Genomic DNA, 24,891 nt, shown 5'->3' on the forward strand with positions numbered 1-24,891 from the left:
GTTTAACAAAGACCCTTGTTTCCTGATGGGCAGACTGATGTTTCCATAGTAGAACTCTGGGTCGTCATCTGGCAGGTTTGTGCAACACAAATTCTCTCTATAACCAAATTCTGAGCTCCTGGAGGATAGAGACTACATCACTTATTTCTTTTGAAGCTCCAAAGTGATCTTCCTGGTTCTGGGACCCCTAATAAAAAAGTCAAATATACACTACCAAAATAAAGATCGAAAGGAGTAAATAAACGTGTTCAGCACAAGATTTTAATAAAATGGCAAAAATCCACTCCTCAAGATAAAAAACAAAACCCTAAAAAAAAAAAAAAAAAAAAAAAAAAAAATGTAGAATTCCCATAGTTGCAGGGTAATGTTTTTATTTTGATGAGAAAGTATTTTTTAGTCTTCAAGGTATTTATCATTTATCATTCGGTTATTATACAATTTAGAAAATGATTAAGAATCCTTGCTGTATTTGGCGCATACTGAAAAAGAATCAATACCCATCTGTAGACAGCATATTATGCTGTCTATTCTTCCTGCCATCTGTGGAAGTGGAGATAGTTTTACTGAAACTCAGGGATTATAAAAACGGAGGATGCCTACATACAAGCTGTGCCAGTAGTTTCTGCAGCAGTTTCTAAGGGACCTGTGTCAAACACACGGCTGAGAGGAGGTCTGAACATATGAAAGAAAATTTCTCCATCATGGTCTTTCTCGTCTCTCTTCTGGTCAATGTTCTGGACATATCTGTGCAAAGGGATTCTAAAATGACTCCTTGATAGCTTTTGGAAACCAACTGACCGCTGCCTAAGAACATACTTTGTTGCCCACAAACCCCTTCCTTGTTGGGAAACTACCGGTGAGAATGATCTTACAGGTGCTCAGTTTGAGAATCGATGGAGGTGAGCAAGACCCTCTCCGCTTTCTCTGATTCTCTGCCAATGCTTGTCCTGCATGAAGCTGCAGAAAGCCTTTATCGTCTCAGCCTGGTTTTCTGGCTGAGACTCTCTCCACAGCCCTGCCAGGGATGAAGGTCCCACCACCCACAGGGAGCCCAGAGGATCCTAGCCAGTGAGGCCATTTCCCAGCGTGCACTGATCCTAGTGGAGTTCAATCCAGTTCGGATGCAGGGGAGCCTCTGCCATTTACTCTAAAGAGCCAGTTACTGCAGCACAGGAAGAAACATTCATTTAACATCTAGGAAATTTTAGCTGAGTGCGTACTACGTGCTACCTCAACAAGGCAGACAACGTCCATTCCCACCCGGAGCTCAGGTGGCAGGATCTCCAAGAGGGGCAGCAGCGCTACTCAGTGAAGCAAAGGTGAATCCAGGTCATTCACTGAGTCCACCTACTGGACGCCCCCCTCCTTCTGGGAAGAGTCTGAGCGCCACTAAAACCTCACCTTTCTAGGGCACCCAATTTATTATTTGTTTGAAGGAAACTAGTAAAGTCTGCCTTAAAAAGTGGTTATGTTAAGGTGAGTGGAGAGAAATTACCCTCTCGGTGGTTGTTTTTTGAAGTTAGAAATCTTGTCCCTTTATGCTACTGTTCAGTCCTCCCAGCTCTGACAATATTGTGTGGCCATATCAGTCAGCATGTGTAGAATTCAGATCCAGTTGCATGCACACATTCACCCCAACTTCCTCCCATTTCAAAGATTCCTACCTTAGCTGAGTTTCTCTAAGCCCCTATTTTCTGCAGTGTTCTTCTGAGACAAGCCCACCACCTCTGACTGGTGAATGCCTTCAGGATCCCACTCACAGATTTTCTGCAGAAACCATCACCCCATCTCCCTCCTCAGACTACTGCCCAATGTTTGGACAGATTTGGGGAAATGCTGCTTAACTATGTGGGACACAGTATAGGTTCAATACGTGTTGATTTAAATCGGAAAAAAAAAAGAATTTTAAACTGCCAACATCATCCTCACCAGGGATGGATTTCCATCCTATGTCCCCCTTGGCTGGGTGCTTTTATGTGGGTCACAAACTGAACACCATGGTTCTTGGTGGGTTCTAAGGTATATGCAGGCACAAGAAAGATTTCTCTTCCCAAAACATCTCTTCTACTGACCAGTAAACTGCTTAAGCTTCATTTTAAGGGATGCATTCTTTTAGGTTCATATCTTGTCTTTTAGTATTTAAATTCCTATCTTGTTCTGCCATGAGTTTGAAAGACTGGCTTCTTCCTAAAATCTGCCTGTGTACAATGAACTCAGAGAATGAACACTGTGGTGGATGAAGGGAAGAACAACATGGAAAGGGTGATTATGAAACAGACAGGGTGAAACCTGACAGAAACTTGGCATGGGAAATGTGGAGAGGAGAGAAGATGATAGCTTTTTCCTTTCACGTCTCTCTCTTCCAATTCCTCTCTGAGTGGTTGACTGCTCTCTCTCGAGGGACTTTCACTGGCTGTTCTTCTTGGTGGTAATTCTCTCAAATTCTAGTCAAATCACCTTACATATTTACCTGTATCCTAGGCTGCTGCATATGACTGGGCAGGATGTACCTCGCACAAGTATGGGGCACTGTTCACACAGCTGCTAGTGCTGAGCTGTGGCTACACAGTACAAGGCTGAGGCCCCGGATGCTTATTTTATGATGCACAAAGGTTGATGGGCTCCCTTCCTGCCCGTGCGAAAGCCTCCCGTCTGTGTTCTATATTCCACTTCATCGCCTCTTCTCAGAATCTCTCTCCATTATCTCCTTTCTCTCCTGTATTTCCAATATTCCTGTCTCTCCACTGGTTTTTCTGTTCACACTAATCTTATTCAATCATCTCCCATCTTCAAAACAAACAAATCAATCAACCAACTAACCAGTCAAGCAAGCAAGCAAGCAACCAACCAACCAACCAATCAACTAACCAACCCAAATCCTATTATAGTCACACTGGAACTGAGACACCCTTCTCTCTTCAAAGTTAAATTTCTCAGAAAAATCATACTAGCCAATGTTTCCACTTCCTCACCACCCTTTCTTTCTTCAGTTCACAGCATTCAGTCTTGGCCTTGCTGCTCCACTGAAATTCTTCCCACTGGAATCACTCATGTCCTCTTTGTTACTAACACCAGACATATTTTATAGTCTTCATTTTACTTCGTTCTCTGCAGCATATGACACAGCCAACCACAGTCACCAGGTTGAAACCTTTTCTCCCTTGGCTTTGTGATGTCTCACTGCCCTGGTTTACGTCCTTCTTCTCCACGCTCTCTAAAGGCCCTGTCTCTATTCCCACCCATCTCCTTAATGTATTGGCTCTTTTATTCTTTGTCAATATCCTGAATGTCACTGATATGCATTGGGTCAGAATCAAATCAATTAGAGAATTTAGAGGGACCTGCAAAGAGTTACTAGTATTTCAGTTTGTCAAACAAGAACATTAAAAAAACCTAAATTACCACTATTATAATAATGATTATAAGAAAAACAGTATTTTATTGCTAAAAATTTGAGAGAATATATGCACAGAAGAAAAGACAATCCCTTGAAAGGAATACATTTAGCTTTACAAAAAAACTAACTTATTTTTGCTCACGGACTGCTGAAACTTTCATTCCTGACAGCAGTGGCCTGGAACACAGTGTTTGGAACTATGTGTGAGAAAACCAAATCTGGCAAAGTTGACCAGAATTCTTCAGGGCAGTTAGCCCTCTGTTCTATAACTCACAAATATTTTCTCCCAGTTTGTCACTTGTCTTTAACTTTGCTTACAACAGAGGCTCCAGAGAGGAAACGATCTGATCCTGACTTTAAAATAACTATGCAAACTAAAAATAGAAAACATTCTATTTTTAGAATATTCTATATAAAATATTTAAATATTCTATAATAAAAACCCATAGCATATAATATACTTAATGGTAACTTTTTGAAGACGTTTAGTTTGAGGTTGGGATCAGGGCAGTGATGTCCATCATTACTGCATCTTTTCAAGGCTGTCGTGGAGGACTTAGCAAATATAATGAGGCAAGGCAAGCAAATCAATCATATACAAGTTGCGAGAAATAAAACTGTCATTATTCATGAATGATATGAGGGTGAACATAAAAAATCCAAAATAATAAATTATTAGTGCTATAGAGTTTATCAAGGTTTCTGTAAAATCAATTTAATTTCTATATATCATCTACAAACAATTAGAAAGTGAAATGTTTAAAAAATACTTTTACTATAGCATCAACTGTGTCATATTTAGGAATACATTGAACAAAAGCCTGCAAGACATTTATGTAAAGTATATAAAATTATTGATAGACATTAAAGACCTAAATAAATGGAGTTAATTCTCTCAAACTGGGGAATTCCCTGGGGGTCCAATGGTAAAGAATCCACCTTCCAGTGCAGGGGACGCGGGTTCGATCCCTGGTCGGGGAACTAAGATCCCACATGCCGCCGGGGCAACTAACCCTGCGTGCCACAACTACTGAGCTCGCGTGCCTCAATGAGACAGCCGTGTGCCGCAAACTACAGAGCCTATGTGCCCTGGAGCCCACGTGCCACGACTAGAGAGAAAATCTGCACACCACAACTAGAGAGAAGCCCAAGCGCCACAACGAAGATCCCATGTGCCGCAACTAAGACCCGACACGGCCAAAAAAATAAAGAAAATAAATAAATAAAAATAAATAAATATTTTTTTAAAAACAGCTTTATACATAAATAATTGAAAAGCTGACATTTTTAAAAAAAGACCTAAATAAATGGAGTTAATTCTTTTCTCAAATTGATCTATGGGTTCACAGCAATTCCAATAAGAATCCAGGAGTGTACATGTATATGTATGTGTGCGTAGAAACGGAGAAGCTGTTTCTCCAAGGCATATGGTGACGATAAAGGACGGGAGGAACTAGCTGTGTCTTGAAAAAGGAACACAAGGTGAGAGAACTGTTTACCTGTATATCAGGACTTATGATAATGATACAATAATTCAGAAAGTTCAGAAAAATACAGATACACACGGACATTTGATTTAGGACCAAGTGGCACTGCAGAGCAGTAATGGGGGTTAGTCACCTCTAAGTAGATTATGGATCTAAAGATTAAAGGTGAAACAATAGTTTCTGGAAGATAATATAGGAGAAAAGACTTATCACTTTAGGGTAGGATTTTAAGGGAAAAAACAAAACAAAACAAAAAATGAAAGCATTAATCATAAAAGATAGCTAAATTAGACTATATTAAAATTCAGAACTTCTGTTAACCCAAAAATAAAAATAAAACAAAGTCACCATTAAGAATATGTAGTGGCAAACCTCAGAGTAGAAGATGTTTGCAAAAAGTTTTGTAATTAGGAGAGAGAGAAAGAGAGAGAGAGGTCAGTCCTACAAATTAATAAGGAAAAGATAAACAGTAAATAGAAAAATGGGCGAGAGACTTGAACAGACACTAAACAAAAGAGGATATCCAAATGGCCAAAAACATCTGAAAAGGCATAAATCTAATTAGTAGTCAGGGAAATGCAAATTACTATATGCAAAAACAAATGACCAGTATGGTTACGTATGATTTAAAAAACTACCAATAATACACTAGTGAGAATGTCAAGCTATGCAAACTCTCCTGCACTGATAGAAGTGTTAACTGGAACAACTGCTTTGGAAAACAGTTTGTCATTATCTACTAAACTTGACGATTGCGAACCTTATGAGTCAGCAGTTTTAGTTCTCGGTACATGCCCATAGAAATGCATGCACATGTGCACCAAGAGACTCAAGACAGACAGCAATATTCACAGAAGCATTATTTATAATAGCCCCAAACTGGAAACAATACAAACGTCCTTGAAAAAAATAAAGTGGATAAAAATTGTGGTATATTTATCAATGGTATACTATATAGTATTGAAAATGAACAAAAAGTCATTCAAAGTGATTTCAGATCAAGCATAGCCAGTGAGCAGTTCTCCTTTACTTTTTTTTTTTAACATCTTTATTGGAGTATAATTGCTTTACAATGGTGTGTTAGTTTCTGCTTTATAACAAAGTGAATCAGCTGTACATATACATATATCCCCATATCTCCTCCCTCTTGAGTGTCCCTCCCACCCTCCCTATCCCACCCCTCTACGTGGACACAAAGCACGGAGCTGATCTCCCTGTGCTATGTGGCTGCTTCCCACTAGCTATCTATTTTTACATTTGATAATGTATATATGTCCATGCCACTCTCTCACTTCGTCCCACCTTACCCTTCCCACTCCCTGTGTCCTCAAGTCCATTCTCTACATCTGCGTCTTTATTCCTGTCCTGTCCCTAGGTTCATCAGAACCACTTTTTTTTTTTTTCTATTCCATATATATGTGTTAGCATACGGTATTTGTTTTTCTCTTTCTGACTTACTTCACTCTATATGACAGACCCTAGGTCCATCCACCTCACTAAAAATGACTCAATTTTGTTTCTTTTATGGCTGAGTAATATTCCATTGTATATATGTGTCACATCTTCTTTATTCATTCATCTGTCGATGGACACTTAGGTTGCTTCCATGTCTTGGCTATTGTAAATAGAGCTGCAATGAACATTGTGGTACATGACTCTTTTTGAATTATGGTTTTCTCAGCATATATACCCAGTAGTGGGATTGCTGGGTCGTATGGTAGTTCTATTTTTGTTTTTTAAGGAACCTCCATCCTCTTCTCCATAGTGGCTGTATCAATTTACATTCCCACCAACAGTGCAAGAGGGTTCCCTTTTCTCCACACCCTCTCTAGCATTTACTGTTTGTAGATTTTTTGATGATGGTCATTCTGACTGGTGTGAGGTGATATCTCATTGTAGTTTTGATTTGCATTTCTCTAATAATTAGTGATGTTGAGCAATCTTTCATGTGTTTGTTGGCAATCTGTATATCTTTTTTGGAGAAATGTCTATTTAGGTCTTCTGCCCATTTTTGGACTGGGCTATTTTTTCGATATTGAGCTGCTTGTAAATTTTGGAGATTAATCCTTTGTCAGTTGCTTCATTTGCAAATATTTTCTCCCATTCTGCGGGTTGTCTTTTCGTGTTGTTTTCCTTTGCTGTGCAAAAGCTTTTAAGTTTCATTAGGTCCCATTTGTTTATTTTTGTTTTTATTTCCATTTCTCTAGGAGGTGGGTCAAAAAGGATCTTGCTGTGATCTATGTCACATGAGTGTTCTGCCTATGTTTTCCTCTAAGAGTTTTATAGTGCCTGGCCTTACATTTAGGTCTTTAATCCATTTTGAGTTTATTTTTGTGTATGGTGCTAGGGAGTGTTCTAATTTCATTCTTTTACATGTAGCTGTCCAGTTTTCCCAGCACCATTTACTGAAGAGGCTGTCTTTTCTCCATTGTATATTCTTGCCTCCTTTGTCAAAAAAAGGTGACCATATGTGCGTGGGTTTATCTCTGGGCTTTCTATCCTGTTCCATTGATTTATATTTCTGTTTTTGTGCCAGTACCATACTGTCTTGATTATGGTAGCTTTGTAATATAGTCTGAAGTCTGGGAGCCTGATTCCTCCAGTTCCATTTTTCTTTCTCAATATTGCTTTGGCTATTCGGGGTCTTTTGTGTTTCCATACAAATTGTGAAATTTTTGGTTCTAGTTCTGTGAAAAATGCCAGTGGTAGTTTGATAAGGATTGCATTGAATCTGTAGATTGCTTTGGGTAGTAGTCATTTTCACAGTGTTGATTCTTCCAATCCAAGAACATGGTATATCTCTCCATCTGTTTGTATTATCTTCAATTTCTTGTGTACTCAGCAAAACCATTGTGTCATTGGTTTACTAATTTCTTATTTCTTAAGGAGGGAGTGGTAATTAGCATCAGGACTACTTTATAGCTAAACTTGTGTATTAATTATACTTTTTTGAATTTTACTGTCCATTGAGTCAGTATATTGATCATTAGATCAGCTATTCCCTTGCCGAATACTTAATTTGTCCCTATAACCCCCAAAATTGAAAAAAGAAGACTTTTCAGGTAGTATTAACATGTCAAATAATCCAAGTGAATCCAATTAGCAATCCTGGTATGCACAAAGAGTATAACAAGGAATTAGCATCCCTTACAGAAAAAAAAGCCTACTCATATTTTGATGTGCTAACTGCAATACCAGTGTTTCCAGAGGTGTGACCTATGAGGCAGATTCATCAGACCACCTAGAATGCTTCTTAAATGTACAGAGTCCCACACCCCACCCTAGACTTATCAAATCTATGAGGGGGCTAGAGTCCTAGAATCTATTTCTTTACCATCATCACAAGTGATTCTTAGCAATTCAATAATTGCACCGATGTTTGGCTATGGCTGAGAGGTTCTCTGGTATGCTGAAGGTCAAAGGCTTCAGAGGATCAGGGCTGTGACTTGAACACAGGTCGGCTCACCCCTAAATCTAGCATCCTTGCCACTCTGCTACCTCTCCTATCCTAACCCCTTCCGCTGTGTAACACTCTACTTCATGATTTCAAATCTCTGGTGTGTATGCCCTTTCATGTCCAATCTCTGATTAAGCAAAATCTGAAGAATTAAAAACTACCTTCTTTTCTGAGCTTTGGGTCAAAGATGATCTATTGTGAGCAAATTCTGAATATGCTTCCCACAACATTTAGTTTTCCAAAGATAGAGAAGACTGTTACTATGTTTTTTCACTGAAACATTTAGTTTATTGAAGAGAGAATCTCCACAGAACATGAACAGAGAAAAAGCTGCTGTTGTGAGAGGAGCTAAGCCCACTTGGTTGACAGGAGCCTAGACTGGATGAGCAGTTAGATCTGGCTCCCATGCCTGTTTGAGAAAGTGGCTGAATGCAGCCTGACCAGCAGAGGCTGGGACCTACATGAAGCTCCCTGCTGGGACAGAGCCCCGAACAATGTATGGGGGATGAAATGCCTCTGCTGACCACCTGAGGTTGTGATTTGAATATTGCCCCTTGCCCATGGCCAGTAGGGAAAGCAGTGGTGGTATCTCTGCAAACTGAGCATGAGATTTGGAACTGGATCACCCACAAGGTAAAATCCCTGAGATACTCATAAACTACGGCTCAGAACTGAACACTCCAATGGACTCTGTTGAGGCAATTCTGAGACCACTCATAGGGAGACATGTGCAGGAGAAAAATCCCTCCAACTTCATGAAAATGTCCAGGCCTCCAAAAAAGAAAGAATTCATACCTGGGGAACTGGGAGATAACATTATCTTCCCCTTATCAAACATATTCTATTAACACAGAACTTCCCTGGGCAAAAAACAAAAAAGAAAGTGATATACCACTGATGAGAACAATATTTATTGCAAGCTTAGTTTTTTTCTATACATACACAACATCTAGAATTATAGGGATGAAGAATTGATGCGTGTGAACAAAGCACTTTAAAATGTTTCCTCTAATTCCACTATGATTTCTTTTTAATTAATTAATTAATTTTTGGCTGTGGTGGATCTTCGTTGCTGTGAATGGGCTTTTTCTAGTTGTGGCGAGCAGGGGCCACCCCTCGTTGCAGTGCGCGGGCTTCTTATTGCAGTGGCTTCTCCCGTTGCGGAGCATGGGCTCTAGGTGCACAGGCTTCGGTAGTTGTGGCGTGCAGGCTCAGTACTTGTGGCACACAGGCTCTAGAGCGCAGGCTCAGGAGTTGTGGCGCACGGGCTTAGTTGCTCTGCAGCATGTGGGCTCTTCCCCGACCAGGGCTCGAACCCATGTCCTCCGCACTGGCAGGCGGACTCTTAACCACTGCACCACCAGGGAAGCCCTCCACTATGATTTCTTATATAAACCAAGCACATTCATTTTGCCTGATGAATGGTAAGTTACATTTTTACCAAACAAGGAAACCAAGCTGTTTTGGGTTCTCAAACATATATATACTCCTAAAAAGTCTGTGCATTTATCATCATATAACTATGTACACAAAAACTATTCTTAGTTAATTGAATTTTATTCAAGCCACAATTTCTTAGGACGAATGTGCCATTTTTCAACATCAGTTTATTTGAAGCAACATCCCCATTTTCGTCTTTAAAATTCAGGTGACAGCCAATTTTGTCACTTCAAGTGGGAGTCCTTAAAACACTTTTATTGCATCTGGTCATATTCATTCACAGTAAGATGAACAAATGAATAAACATCTGTTGTGAGATGTATTTAGTTAGTGCCTTTAAAGATAACTTATCTCAAATGGCCTTAACTTCTGGGTTTCTGATATTTTTCCTCTTCCCTCACAGCAGGCTCCATTCAGCCCTGAAGCAGGTGAGTTTCTTTTTCATTAGTGGTGCTGCTTTAGCCTCTCAGTATGACTGTCTTGCAATATAATTGATTTTCACAGCTATCGGCAGCATGGATATAATTGTGTGAAATTAAAATTTAGTTCAGAAACGTTTTCTTAAGTCACAGCATCCAAGTCGAACTGACGTTACTGAGAAAGGACCAAGATGAGATTTGAACTAGTCCATTAGGGGGCAGTCAAATACTGTTCACGTCCAAATGCTGCTCTAGCCCCGCTTTTGATGACTACCTTTATCAAGGTTAGCAAATTATTTGAGTAAGTAGCAACTGGTAGTTATCCAGTAGCATTCTCAATACTTCACGCTTTCAGTTTCCCATATAAGCCCATGTTTTTTGGTTTGCAATATTGTTCATAATTAGTCCATAAAAAACTTTTTTTTGGAGGGAGTTTGAAGCTGGTTAACAAGGACACCCAGTGAATAAATGGATGATAAAATACATGAAAAAAGTGATAATAAGACATGTTACCTTTACTTATCAATTAATGTCTGTAGCTTAAGATGGTTGTATCATTTATTCATTAGGCATGCAAGGGTGATCATGGCCAGAAGAGAAAAGACAATCATATAATTGTTAACTTTTCCCTTTGTTTAGATCTGGTCTAAGAATCTATCACAAATATTCATTTAAATTTAAGAAGCAATTTTTACTCTTACATAATTCTAGATGACTTTTCTTTGTTTATGATAAAGAGCCTTACTGCTTTAACTGTGTAATTTTAACTGCTTTAACTAATTTAACTCTAATTTTATTGTGACAAAGAAAGAAGTTTTGTTAATATATATAGCAAATTATTATTATTTTTATAAGTAGGAATAAGATATCAAAGCATTGGTTAACATATCTAACTTTGAAAATAAATGATTTTAAATATAAATTATCAATTGAAAATAATATAAAATTAGAAAGTAAAAATTTCCAGGGAATTACAATTAAACATCAGATTGATACTATGGATTTTAAATATGACATTTACTTAGAAATTAAAAAAATCATGTTTAAAGTTTCTTTCCTTCTTTTTTTAAAGAACACCATTACACATTGTGGTAAATCTTAAAACATTATTTTAGTAATAGATATTTTTCTTCTCATGAAGATTTTGTTTTTCTAAGGCAAATCAATTAGATGCATTACCATAAGCAAAAGTAGTTAAAACTGGTTAACTATAGTTACAGTCTTGTACATTAAAGAATTTTTTAAGGGCATAGATAACCTCTATGAAGTGTGTTGAATCCAATAACCTATTTTTTAACTGTCTGTCCTTAAAAATCATAAAAAATTGAATATTATAAATGTGCATAGGGCATGAACTTCTGAGGGAAGAAGACCTTATATCAAGAGTAGACTGCTTTCTGGCTTCCCTGGTGGCGCAGTGGTTGAGAATCTGCCTGCTAATGCAGGGGACACGGGTTCGAGCCCTGGTCTGGGAAGATCCCACATGCCACGGAGCAACTGGGCCCGTGAGCCACAACTACTGAGCCTGCGCGTCTGGAGCCTGTGCTCCGCAACAAGAGAGGCCGCGATAGTGAGAGGCCCGCGCACCGCGATGAAGAGTGGCCCCCGCTTGCCGCAACTGGAGAAAGCCCTCGCACAGAAACGAAGACCCAACACAGTCAAAAATAAATAAATAAATAAATAAATAAATAAATAAAAGATTTAAAAAAAAAAGAGTAGACTGCTTTCTACAACTGTATTACATGCAAAATGAGTTCATATATCGTTTCTCCTTAGATAACACTTTTCATGTAAGAAAGATTAAAATATAAGACAAAAATCATGTTACATGTATTCAAATATTTTAAAATAATCTGAAACAAAGTTTTAGTATTTCAAATTCAAACTATAACTTAAATATTAAAAAATCTTTTATCTGTTAGAAGTTCTTAAATAACTGCTCATAAATACTGCATTTTATTTCAATATTTAAAATATTCAGTTGACTTCATTTAATAAAATTAAACATTTTAAAAACCTAAAACGAATTTCTCAGAAAAGAAAAATAATTTTGAATTCTAACTTTAGTCTCAGAGGTTTATCAAAAGTTTTTAAGAAAGACTATGAACTTAAATACATTTTAAAATAATAATAATAAACCCAATGTGCCTTGGGTATGATGAATAGATTATTTACAAGTGTACACGCTCATAACAAAACAAGTCTATATTTTTCTTTAAAACCAGGGGAAGATTAAATTTTTTTTTTTCAGCTTTACAATAAAAATACTGCCAACTTGAAAATGAGCAGTTTGGCTAAAATGAAAAGTTTAAAAATAAAAAACAGAAAATAGAATTATATGAATAGGTAACTTTTGTCCATTTTTAATTATTTTATTTTACATAGGTTTTCTCTTAGGGAGAGATACTGATTTTTAGATTTGTCTTTGGCTTTGCAGTTCCCAGTTTAACTATGTTAACAATGAAACATAGCAACTAACAATTATATAAAATTTATGAACAGATTTCAACAGGTTGAAATTTCATAAGGCAAAATTTTAAGTTATTAATTGTCATACATTTTTTCAAATACTAAAAAAAATTTCTCCATTATAATTGATTCCTTCAACATTGTTTTTTAAAGCTATCTTATTACAATTTTAACAACATTTAAAGGCAAGTTTCCATGAAAAATTTGTTGCATCTAGAAATTGCTAGGATGGGACTATAGGCAACTAGTGATAATGACAATGCAAACTGGATGTCTGTTTATCAAACACTGCAATGAGTGTATCATAAATATGATAGAACCAAGTAGAAGTATTCTGTTCTTTTGGAATTGCACTCATTCAAGCAAGAAAGCAGTAGCCTTACCTTTGACATCCATCAGAACGATGAAATGAAGTAGAAGGAACATTGCAATCAATCTGCGGCTGAAGAGACGCTTAATACCAGAAAAATAACAACGGGTTCACAGCAATTGAGTTATTAGATGTATGCTCCTTAACCTCAGAAGGAGTTCTGATATAGTAACTTCAGTGCCTCCCCTGTGTCTGAGCATGCTCAACAGCTAGAACTTTACTGGCACGAGAGGAGACGGTCTTTGTCACTATGCAGCCTATCTTTTTCATTCTTTCTTTTTTGGTTTCATTTTATTTTAAATCTACAATTGTATTCTTGGTCATTAACTCATTATAGTACGTACAGAGAGACATATATAAGACTCTGGTATTATTAGGTAAGAAACATTTTTTAAAATCACTCTAAAAATATGTTCCCCTTAGAGCATGTAGTACAATTTGCTCTTAATTTAAATCCAAACGTATACAGAAATTCTCAAATAGAAAGGGATATAGATTTACACTGAAAAGGTGATGAAACTCTTTTCAAGCATATTTTTCATGCAATAAAAAAGTGACAAAAAAACTACTCACTGGCAAATACATGAAGAACTCCTACTTCCATTCAAATTCACTTAAATGTTTTCAAATGACATACAGAAAGTAATAATTAAATATACAGCCCTGTGTTTAATAGTTACTTACTGTAAGACATCACACAATATCTTAAAGTTCATTTACTCCCTGTATAATCATATTCTTTTTTTAAAATGGATAATTTTATTCTTGCTTTCAATCCCATGTTGCATACCTATTAGAAAATATTAATTATAATTCAGTTCTTACATCCTGAAAGCAGCTTTTAAAACAGCATAGTTAGTGCAAGTTAAAGTATAGAAAGGGACTTTGGTTGTAGGATTCAGTTGATCCTAGTGTAATGATAAAGAGTCTACAAAAGGACATTGTAGAATTTCGTTGTCTATGAAATTCTGAGAAATGTCTATGTAGACATATGAAACATTTTGTAGTTCTGATTTGGACATAGGATTTTGTAAGGGAATGATACAGATTCTCTTATATGTTGTTATTAATCATAATAACACTGAAACAACACTGAAAAACTATCCTGTGACAAATAGCTATTGTCATCACAAATCATAAGAGATGGGGTTTTCATTGCTCTTTCTTTCATTTCAGCCTTTGATAGAATAAAGATTCAAAGGTAATTTCAAATAGAAAATATTTTATTTATCACATAATGTAGTTAGTTCTTTTCTCTTTTAAGAAGTGAGCTAAATTCCCTAAGACTTTTTCCAGATACATCTAGATGTGTTCTCATCTTATTTTTCAAACCAAAAGAGAGAGCAACAAAGAAAATAAAGGAAAAACAATGAAAAGAAGTATTTCAAGGTTTTTTCTTATATTTCAAGCACTTTTTTTTCTTCATTAACCTCGAGGTCTTTTTAGATAAAATTTGCCTTAGTTCATGTAAAAAAAAATTCAGAGTGATCAGTTTTTCTTACATTTTGTGTTCTACTAACAAGATGATGGGTGCTAGTTTCTGGCACTGAAACTTTGAGCATGAATTTTTAAGTGCAATTAAATACCATGAATTGCCCATCACAAGTCTATTTGAAGTTTAAATATATACTCCATGAAAACACAATTTTTGGAGAAAGAAGAAATGCCAGGATTTCAAAGAACTTAATTTCGACTTCTTCGTGAATATTAAGCCTTAGAAACAGATTTAAATTGTTAAAAAGCTGAATCACCATCCCTTTGTGTTAAGCTTTTCAAAGTTAATCTTTGAAATATTAACATGAAAAATTCAGAACTCCATAATTATAAATAATAGTTAAGAACATGTTAGGCTCATTCATTATTGGTTTCCAAAGACGGAGAGTGCAAGTACTGAAACGTGTTTCATTTAATATGTTTTAACTTTGATTTACTTAGTATGAGTATCCAGCATTTTGAACTGAAACACAAATGGTTGAAATGTACACAAGGATATAATATATGTGTTTAAATAAGGGTGAATGGATTTACTCTTTCCTTGGAGACACAGTTGGCAAGGAAGCTCCAGAGAGTGTTTCATGCAGAGCTGAGAGGAAGACTTGTACAAACTGATTCATCCCTGGATATTAACTTCAAATTTGCACAAGTGTATTTTATTGATCCTTGCCTGAATCAGTTTATTCCTTCATTCCAATCTCCTGTGGGTAGCACTCATAGTTTTGGCAATAACAGTATAAAAGCTCATATAAATATAGTATTTAATAAATAGCATAATTCAATATAATTCTCGCTAATTCAAGGGAATTTATTTACTGAAAGGACTAATTACCTAGTTTAATAGTGGGGGGGGCGGGGTTGGCGGAGAGGTAGGGGCATTTTCTTAGCCTCTACTGTAACTTTTATTCACATCTTAGAAGCCATTGTTACATATAAAGTTCTGAAATCCAGAACATAATTTAAATATGGTCAGAAAACCCTGATATTAACTCACTTTCAGAAGTGTGTGATTGTTTTTCATATAAGCTATAATTTACTATCTTGCTAAATCAGTATTTTCAATCAAGATATTTGCTAAACACTCACACTGTATAGGCTTGTTAAATGCCTCTTATTTCCACAGTCTCTAGTCTTTCATTCACAAAACCTATTCATTAGCTGTTTAGTATCACTTTCTGTTTTGAGGGAAAGGACATAGGATAGTCAATGAAGGAATTATATTAATAGATAAGATTTTTCCCCAAAAAGATAAATTATAGAATAATAAATATAAGAATCCCACGCTCATGATATTAGGCCAACAATGGCAATGTTCACTTGAATAGCCTCCATATACGAAGTTATAGTAAAACATTAGATATTCAGCTATACCAGCTAAGTATTTGTGATTATAATTATGTTAGCCTTTCTTCATGAGATTACATCATTAACTTGTCATTCAGTAAGACTGATATTTTGAGTAACCTTTTCAGCAATGGTAGCAGACTTACTTGCACTCTGTAGACAGAGCAAACCTAACTGAATCACATAATCTCATTAGCATAGAGTGTCAGTCAATTAAGCAAACCAGTCCTGATATAGGGTCCATTTTGAGAAGGGAAGTCTCAGTTAGGTGTTCTAACTCTGATATTTTACATTTAAAATAATTTAAGTCATGCTCCATTTATCTGGGAATTTCAACTCTTGGCAAGCTCAGTGATTAGGAGTATAGCTACAAACCCAGAGTAAAAAATATCACCGAGACATCCACTCCTGGCAGGATGGTAGATTAGATACTCTGAAAAGCCTTCTTGCTTGAAAATAATAGCTCCTGCATAAAACAATTTTCACTGCATTTCTGGAGTGTTAAAAATGAGAAGAATTAAGTCTAAAGGAAAAGCACAAGACAAAACAAAAACAAAATGCTGAAACAGCAATGCAGAACAGAAACAAGTAAACAGTAAACAAACATAAAAGGCAAGACGTGCCTGCAAACAAATGCAGATATCAACTTTTAGACCAACTTCCAGACCAAGCTTGTGTCGGTGGCAAGGTCTCAGGGCTCAGCCTCAGCCTCCCCAGAGGATTAAGCTGAGCAATGTCAAAGAGGCACCCTGTAGCACCGTGAAATAGACACATAAACTCTGTAGAAAACATCCTTAATTTAGTTCCTTAGGGTTTACCCGGATTAACATCAACCAAATATAGGCTCATTATCAAAGATCAACCAAGCACACTTGGGTGACACTTAGCAGAAATAAAAGCAATGGATTTAGAACCCCAAGAACTTCAAATATTGAAATTATCAGTTATGGAATATAAAATGTTTACAGGAAGAAACACATGGAATCACAAAAGTGAGTAAGAAATAAGAAACCATTCAAAAGAACCAAAGAGAATTTTTAGACACGAACAACATATTTGTGGAACTTAAGAACTCAATGGATGGGTAAAAGTAGTCATTAAGACATAGTTGAGAAAAAAAGTTGTAGACTGGAATAAAGAGGTAAAGAAATTATCCAGAATGTAGTACAAATAAACAGGGAATGAACAAAATTAAAGAAGAGTTAGGAGGAAAGAGTGAAAAGTTTCAACATACAGCTAATTAGAGTCCCAGAAGGAGTGAATTGTGAGAATAAGGAAGAGAGAATATTTGGGGGAGATCATGACTAAGAATTTTCTAGAAATGATAAAATATAAAATTTACAGATATAGGAAGAACAATTTCTAGTAGGCAGTGCAAATAAAAATAAATCCATATCTGGACATTTGGTGTTGAAATTGGGTAATATCAAATATACAGAGAAGGCTTTAAAGGAAAGCAGAGAGAAAAAACAGGTGAGCTACAAAGGTAAAACTAGAATACTAGCAGATTTCTCAGCAACAATGATGGAAGCCAGAATAGGTGCAATAGCATTTAAATTCTGGGAGAAAATGACTGGCAACTAAAAACTGTGTTCCTAGGAAAACTGTATTTTAAAGGGAGCAAAAGATATATTAAAAAGTTAAGTAAGAACCCAAATGAAGGATACAGATAAGAAGTTAAATGGCCTTTCAGGGAAGGGAACAATCTGAGATGCAAAGACCATTAGATGAAACCTGTGCTCTGCATATCTTGAACATAACGGATTGAGAGATTAAGAAGTCATGTCAGCTATTCTCACAGAGGTATTAAGATACTCTCAAGTCAGGCTGATGGCAGAAGGAAGTAAAGCAGATTCTTGTACCTGAGTGAGACTGAGAGAATACTGCCCACACAAACATGGCCAGACCAAAAAGAGGGTAGTTACTCAAAAAGCATATGGGAGATATTATGGTACATCAGATTAGCATTGCTGATTATTCCACTTGCTGCAAAAGGATTATGCACTCCCACTTTTTGCCATGTGACTTGGCAGTACCTCTTATAGGTAGTGTATATTTCTCTGCTGCATCGACTTTTGCCTTTGTCGTGAGACTGATTTTGACCAATTAAATGTGACTAGATGTAGCATGTGCCACGTTCCAGCAGAGGCTTTAAATGTGCTTGTGTGGTGTGGCTTGGTTCCCCCCGCACTCCCTAGCCAGAACGAGAGTCACGTGCAGCATGCTTGAACCTGAGTCCAGCCAAGCCCAGAAGAGCCACAGATGACCCACAGACCCGTGGGCAAGGCATACATGTTTATTGTTGTAAGCCACTGAGATTTCTGTTTTATTGCTGCTGTTTTGGTTGCCACAACAAACCCTGACTCAGACAGATGGATCTGGAAGTCATTGGTCCTGATCTTAGTTTTTCAGGACAAAAACTGAGGATATTGGTTTAGCAGCATGTGCTACGTATATTAAGTAAATTAGTGCACAAGTTCCATTTTTATTTGAAGAAATTTTCTTCTTTTGGAATGTCTTTTGCATTATATATTATTTCCAAATTTCTTAGAGTAAATTATTCAGGTATTACTTGCAGAGGTGACATTCCCTTCATTATTCACAAAATCATTCATAAAGTTACTAAGTTCTTTTGTTTTTCTGAAATTCTGTATAATATGACTGAGCTTAAATAAACAAATAGGTGCTATTTTCTAGTGCATGTGTACCGTGGTCTCTAATTGCCTTCATTTTAAAGCTTCAGGTAACATAAAATAAATTAGAACACTATTTGGTGAATGTTTGAATTTTCAGGTCTGTGTATTGAGTTTACCCTGAATGAACGTACCTTTATTTATAAAACACAATCATGTATATTGCTGGGTAATGATCTTTGATGCAAAGTGAAAAGCCACAAATCATTTTTATCTAAATTCTTCTCGCATTCATTATGCCAGCCCTTCGTTTTATAGGATCATAAAAACACAAACCTGGCACAGCCTACCAATGCCCTCAAATCAGCCCGAATGCTCGTGACGGCCATTATTCTCATCCTGTTCTCTAATTTCGTCCTTTGCTTGAGTATGAACACTGATCTGTGCACTGCTTCTTCATTCTATAATTTTACATTCTGACGGCTGGATGCAGTATCCAGAAAAGTGCCCAAATTGTTGGCCTTAGATGGGAGAGTGAGCGGAAGACCCTAAATAAGTAATAAACTGGTTAATTTCTGGATAGCAGAGTTAACGCTGTTCACCTTTGTGCAACTCTTTGTTAACTCATGATGGATATTTTCATTTCATTTGTGGACTTATTCATTCAACAAAGCTTTATTGAGTTTACTTACGTTGGAGCTGAAGAGTGGGGGGCGCGTGGCCTTACAGAGGGTGGACTGAACAGGGCTGTGGGAGGATGCCCAATGCTCTCGTGGAACAGGGACAAGCTTAGGAAGTGCTTTTTAAGCCATGGGAAGAAATGTAGACTTCATGTGGCAGGAAAGGGAGAATTGTTGAGAAGTTTTAATCAAATAGAAGGGGGAGTGGGCTGGCCACTGTGTGGAGGGTATGTTGCAGAGGACACAGTCTGGAAGCAGGAGGACCCATTAGATCCACCGCAGTAGCCCAGGAAGGCATGGACCAAAGCAGAAGGAACAAAGAAGAGGGAACAAATCTAAGATATACTTAGGAGCTAAAATTGAAGGGATATGGTGAGCAATGGAAGGAAGGGAGAGAAAGATGCCTCAGGTGATTCTCAGATCTCTAAACTGAGCCACTGGGTAATAGACCCAGGAGGAGGAGTGTTTTATCAGAGACAATGTTGACTGAATATTTCCATGTGCTGAACCTGAGGGGCCTCAGGCACATCCAGAGAGCAATGTCTAGCCAACAGTTGGAAACAGAAGTTAGAATTCAGGAAAGAGGTATGGTGTGGGAAACAAGGAGTCTCATTCATAGGATAATTACCTAAAATACTTCAAAATAAAGAGATTGAAAAGCTACAATGAAAAAATTTTAATCATATAGTTGCTATATATATATATAAGAAGATATTCATTAGAAGCTTTACTTAAAAGTCATTAAATTCTAAGGCACTAGAGCTACACACAGCTAATTTCAGATTACTATCTAATGAACATTCATTATAGGACCAGCATACCTGATCTCCATTTGGGTGAACCAAAGTAAAAGATCTACCAAAAAAAAAATGACAATATCACAGAGAGTAGGTGAAGTAATTATATGTACACATGCACATTCCAAGCACATATGCAGAAAATCCGTTAGATCCTGTCAATACAATGGTACTGGATTTTAGAATGCATACTTTAGGCACATAAAGCTGACAAATGAATAGGAGTAAACATTAAACTTTGTGAAAATATCGAAAAGTTTTATGTTGTGGGATCTGATACAGCAGCTAACTTCAGAATCAAGTTGATGAATCCAAATAAGTAGGGCCAAGCACAGGGCTAGATAAAGGCTAAAATCCTCTATTAAATCACAGAGCTGTCCCTGAGGCAGATGCATGTAAGGATGACTTCTCTAGGTATTTTAGGAGTCCCCTGAGCTCCGATGAGAACCAAGGGAGCTCAAAGAGACTCTGGAAGGCAGCCTGGATAGGAGCTGAGGTGAGAGAGAGAAAGAGAAGTGATTTCACTGGCTAGTGCCAACAGTGGCCTAAAGTTCTTACGTGAGTCACGCAGCATAGCAGGCTGCCTAGAATCAATACTTTCTTCCTGTCCACATGCCTCTGTAGGCTTAAGACATCTCCCATTCTTTTAGTCATATTTAACATATATATAATGTGTGTGTGTATACACACACAGACACACATATGACATAGGAAGATGGTAGAGGGAGGGGATGCATCATCACAGTACAGTATTTGAAAAGCAAATAGGCCAAGAGGAAGGAACTAAGTAGTAGAACAATTGATAACAAGAAGTTATGAAGTGAACATGTACACTGGAGAACAATGAAGAAAAATAGGCTAAAATAAAGAGATGTTTCCAAATGTCATAGCCATACTTAGAGTAAGCCCATGGAAGAAAAGGGAAAATCCAGAATTGTATACTGTATATACATTTTTTTCTTTTCTGCTCCAGAAAGCTCAGAGAGTGAAAAAGCTTCCAAAGATATGTTAATAATAATTACAGTTTTTGTTCATCTCACATCTGGTAGTGTTATTTTTCTATTCGAGACAGTTAATAACCAGTTATTCTGGAAGTCACACAACCATACCAGGCAGGATCATATACAGATAATTGTTAATAGAACAACAATCCAAGGCTCAGCAATAAACAGCAGTTTTCCCAGGAGTGGCTTGGATGCTGATTTTTGAGGAAGGCCAAAGCTTACATCATCACAGACTACTATGACATTTACATGAACTGGTGCTCAAGAAATATTTAGCTCTCCTATAAAATTTCCCAAAAAAATTCCTATAAAATTTTCCAAGGAATTTTGACTTTCTTATAGCAGAGTTCTTTTGTCATTCCCTTATCTTTATGCTGTTCAATTTTTACCTTCAGTTTTTTGCTGTTGAAGTTTTTCACAAAAAATCTGAAACTCAAATTATAATTTTGTAACTATTGCCAAATGTAGCAATGAAGTCACCAGTGGATATAACAGATACATACAGGAAATCCCTAAAAAATTAAAACAGAATATGCAACTCTGTGTTTCTTATAAAATGGAGATATTTGATTTCTAAGACTTGCCCAGGACAGACCTCCGGATCCTAAATGAGCTCATGGTCTGAACAGAGCACTTTGTAAAACACTATCTTCCCAAGGGAAAATCACTTTTAACTCATTATTTTATTATACTCAGTGTAAACCAAAATGTTGTGTACAATAATAGGTATATATTTATATATTTTAAAAACTATACTGAGTTGTAGATTATATACAATAAAAATTTTAAAAAATATAGCCTATATACCAATTTTGTGTATGTATTTATATAAATTTTAGCTCTTACATTTAAGTTTAAAAGACCAGAAAATTGTTACAGGCTAGGATTATGGAGATGGACTGAATATGTTGGATGGTAAATATTATGGAGGGCTTTAATTTTTTTGGCATGAAGGCTTCGGGCTTGATGCAGCAGGTGACAGGAAGTCGTCTGTGGCCACTGAGCAGGAGAAGCATGTGTGGGAAGGTATGTTTTGGGGAGACAGGTCAAGCAGTGGTGTGAACGAAGGAACAGAGTTAAGAGGGAGAGACCAGAAAATAGAAGAGCAATTTGGAAAAAAGATAAAATTAGATGTGTATCTCACATTGAACATAAGAATTAACTCCAAATGGATTAGAGCTCAGAAGGTAAAAGATGAAAGCACACAAGCACTAGAAGACAACATGGATGGATTCTTCTTTAAGGTGTAAGGAAAGACTTTCTAACTATGAATCAAAATGCAAAGGTAATAAAAGAAAAAATTATATATGTATATGCTTACTACTGGTGCTTTCTCATGGGAACCCTCACTGTTGTGTTAGCTCATTTCCTACTAGAATGCTGGGTGATGTGTTGATGTGCTGGTCTTTCTGTTAAATTTATTGGGCCAGGGTTTCATTTATCTCCTGTGGCTCTATTAGAATGAGGAGCAGTTGCTCTGTGATCTCAGGTCTTCCTTTACTAGAAGTAGGGTATGAAAAACCACAATAGCAGAGTGCTCTGCTCTCAGAGGTCTTCCATCTCTTGCTTTTTTCTTCCAAGCAGCACTTTCTTCCTTTTTTCCGCCTCTGACCAGTCCTTGTATCATATTTAGGGGTTCACCTGTTAGACCCCTACATAATGGTGTAAAAGAAAAATTTAACCATTTCTCACATAAAATAATTCTGGAAAGTTGGTTGTCCAGGCTGGCTCGGTAGATTCGCTATGTCAACAAGGACTCATGCCACACCGAGAATAGGAGATGTAGTCTTTCATTCCAGGTGGAAACATGCAAATGAAAAAGCAGGGCTAAGTTACTAAGAAGGAAGGAGAGAGGGATGTTGCAATGGTCAACTTGCAATCTCTAAAGCACCCTTCCTTAGCTTGCAGGTCTTAGGAAACGTCTTTTAGGATGCTTTTTTTTTTTTTTTTTAATTTTTATTGGAGTTTGGTTGCTTTACAATGTTGTGTTAGCCTCCACTGCACAACAAAATGAATCAGCCATACAGACACAGATATCCCCTCCCTTCTGGACTTCCCTCCCATTTAGGTCACCACAGTGCTAGGATGCTTTTTATATAGTAATTCATGTCTGTTCACTTCACCACTATATTCAATAGCAAAGACTATTACTTCATCATCATTTTATCCTGAGTTCTTAACACAGTCCTTGTCATATACATATGTATAATATGTTGAATTATATTGCTTGAACAACTCCTGCCACTTCTACCTATGGCTTTATCGTATCATTGGAAATTATAGTCCCTAAATTAAATAGAAAGAGCTTTTCTAAGGAGGGAAGGGTTTACTGTATTTGTTAAAGAGCTCATTTACCTGAAGAAGAGACTCTGTGATCTAAACGGCTGACGGTCCATGCTTGCCCAGTAAAGTCTCCATTAACTGTGAAGTGGGGACTTCACAGAGAGACATGTGAGGTGCCATATCGTTCTCCCTCACTCCCACTCTTCTGCCTGAGGGCCCCATCGGCACTTTGGATAGGTGAATTCTTCCCATAAATGTTGACCCATGTTTCTAGCTTCTACTGGTGCATCAGTTTTATACCTTGTTCTTGTTTTCATGACTATTTTAAAGACAGGTTGGCAGGAGGCAAATCAGGGGCCACTAGCTGGGTTCTATTTTATTACAGAGATCCCACATTATAGAATTTCCATGGGAACTGTCTTGTCAAAAAATCTTGCCAAAACTTCAGATTCTTAATGTATAACAGGATCTTGCAATAGTTGCATTCACAACAATAGTATCTGTAAAATACATGTCTTTCCATTGAGTCAACAGACCCATTGATTTTCATTATAAAACCAAAAATATATTTCTCTAGAAAACATTTGGCCCTAAAATATCAGGAAAACCATGTTTCATGATACAGCATATCCTTTAATTTATATAAAGAAAGATTTTGCAGTTCCAGTAAAATAAATAAATGCAAATAAACTCTAATAATATATATATTTTAAATATACACAATTCTTTTTCTTGTTTTGCTTAAAGCTCTAAATGGTAAACAATATGAAGTTTACACTTTTGCTAAATTAGAAAGTTGCAGCTTTGTAAAACTCTTTCTCCAATATTTTAAAGCAGAATATATTTCATCTCCTTGGTTTGCATTCTCAGACATGTTTTGTGTCCCTTTCAGAAGCCACTGCTAACAGAACACTACAGAAATAGAGGAGGATATGTGTATGTAGTATGTGTGTATGTATGAGAGAGAGAGACAGAGAGACAGAGAGAGAGAGAGAGAGAGAGAGCGCGAGAAGGAGAAGGAGGAGGAGGAGGAGAGTGAAAGGGAGGGGTAGGGGGAGGGGAGAGAGAGAATCCTCTGAGTCTGAAAAAACTGAAAGAGCAAAATAGTGTTAACAATCCAGAAAGTCTGGCCATTGAATAAACCAGAAAACCTCATTTGCTGAAACAAACACTGAGACTCTGATAAGTCTGCGGAGTCTGTCTTTAGCATATGTTGAAGTAGTTATGTAGCTTAAAAACTGTCTAAGTACTAATTTTAGCAAATTGAATCTGTTGGATTTTATAACAGGCACCAATTATGTATTTGAATAATTATATATTCAATTATATTGAATAACTGAACACTTCATTTAATGTGTCTTTTAGGAATATAAACAGGTTGGCATTCCATAAATACATCAACTTTTGCTTAGGATTTTTCACTACATGAAACTCTGAACTCAGAACATGATTACGTATTGTATAATATTTGTTGGAGAAACATGTTGGATTACTTTGGATTTGGCAAATCTCCAGCCCATGGGCCAAATCTGGCCTCAACTCTAGTTCATCTGAATCTTGACAAATATCCCCTGTGTGAGTGTGGGCCTCACAGCAGCTTCTGCAGCCCTCAGGGCA

At 36.9% G+C, this 24,891-nt stretch overlaps 1 protein-coding gene across 1 annotated transcript in view; it reads right to left on the reverse strand.

The window, feature by feature from the left end:
• RXFP2 (relaxin family peptide receptor 2) overlaps positions 1–24,891 on the reverse strand; it is a gene marked incomplete at its 5' end in the record, with an annotated part of 96,790 nt that overhangs the window by 58,016 nt on the left and 13,883 nt on the right. The window contains one exon of the mRNA XM_082435345.1: positions 22,684–22,732. Coding sequence (XP_082291471.1) covers positions 22,684–22,732 — 49 coding nt within the window. The remainder of the gene's footprint in view (positions 1–22,683; positions 22,733–24,891) is intronic.

The sequence above is a fragment of the Balaenoptera physalus genome (assembly GCF_965194825.1).
Source record: "Balaenoptera physalus genome assembly, chromosome: 18".
In the NCBI taxonomy this organism is placed as follows: Eukaryota; Metazoa; Chordata; class Mammalia; order Artiodactyla; family Balaenopteridae; genus Balaenoptera; species Balaenoptera physalus.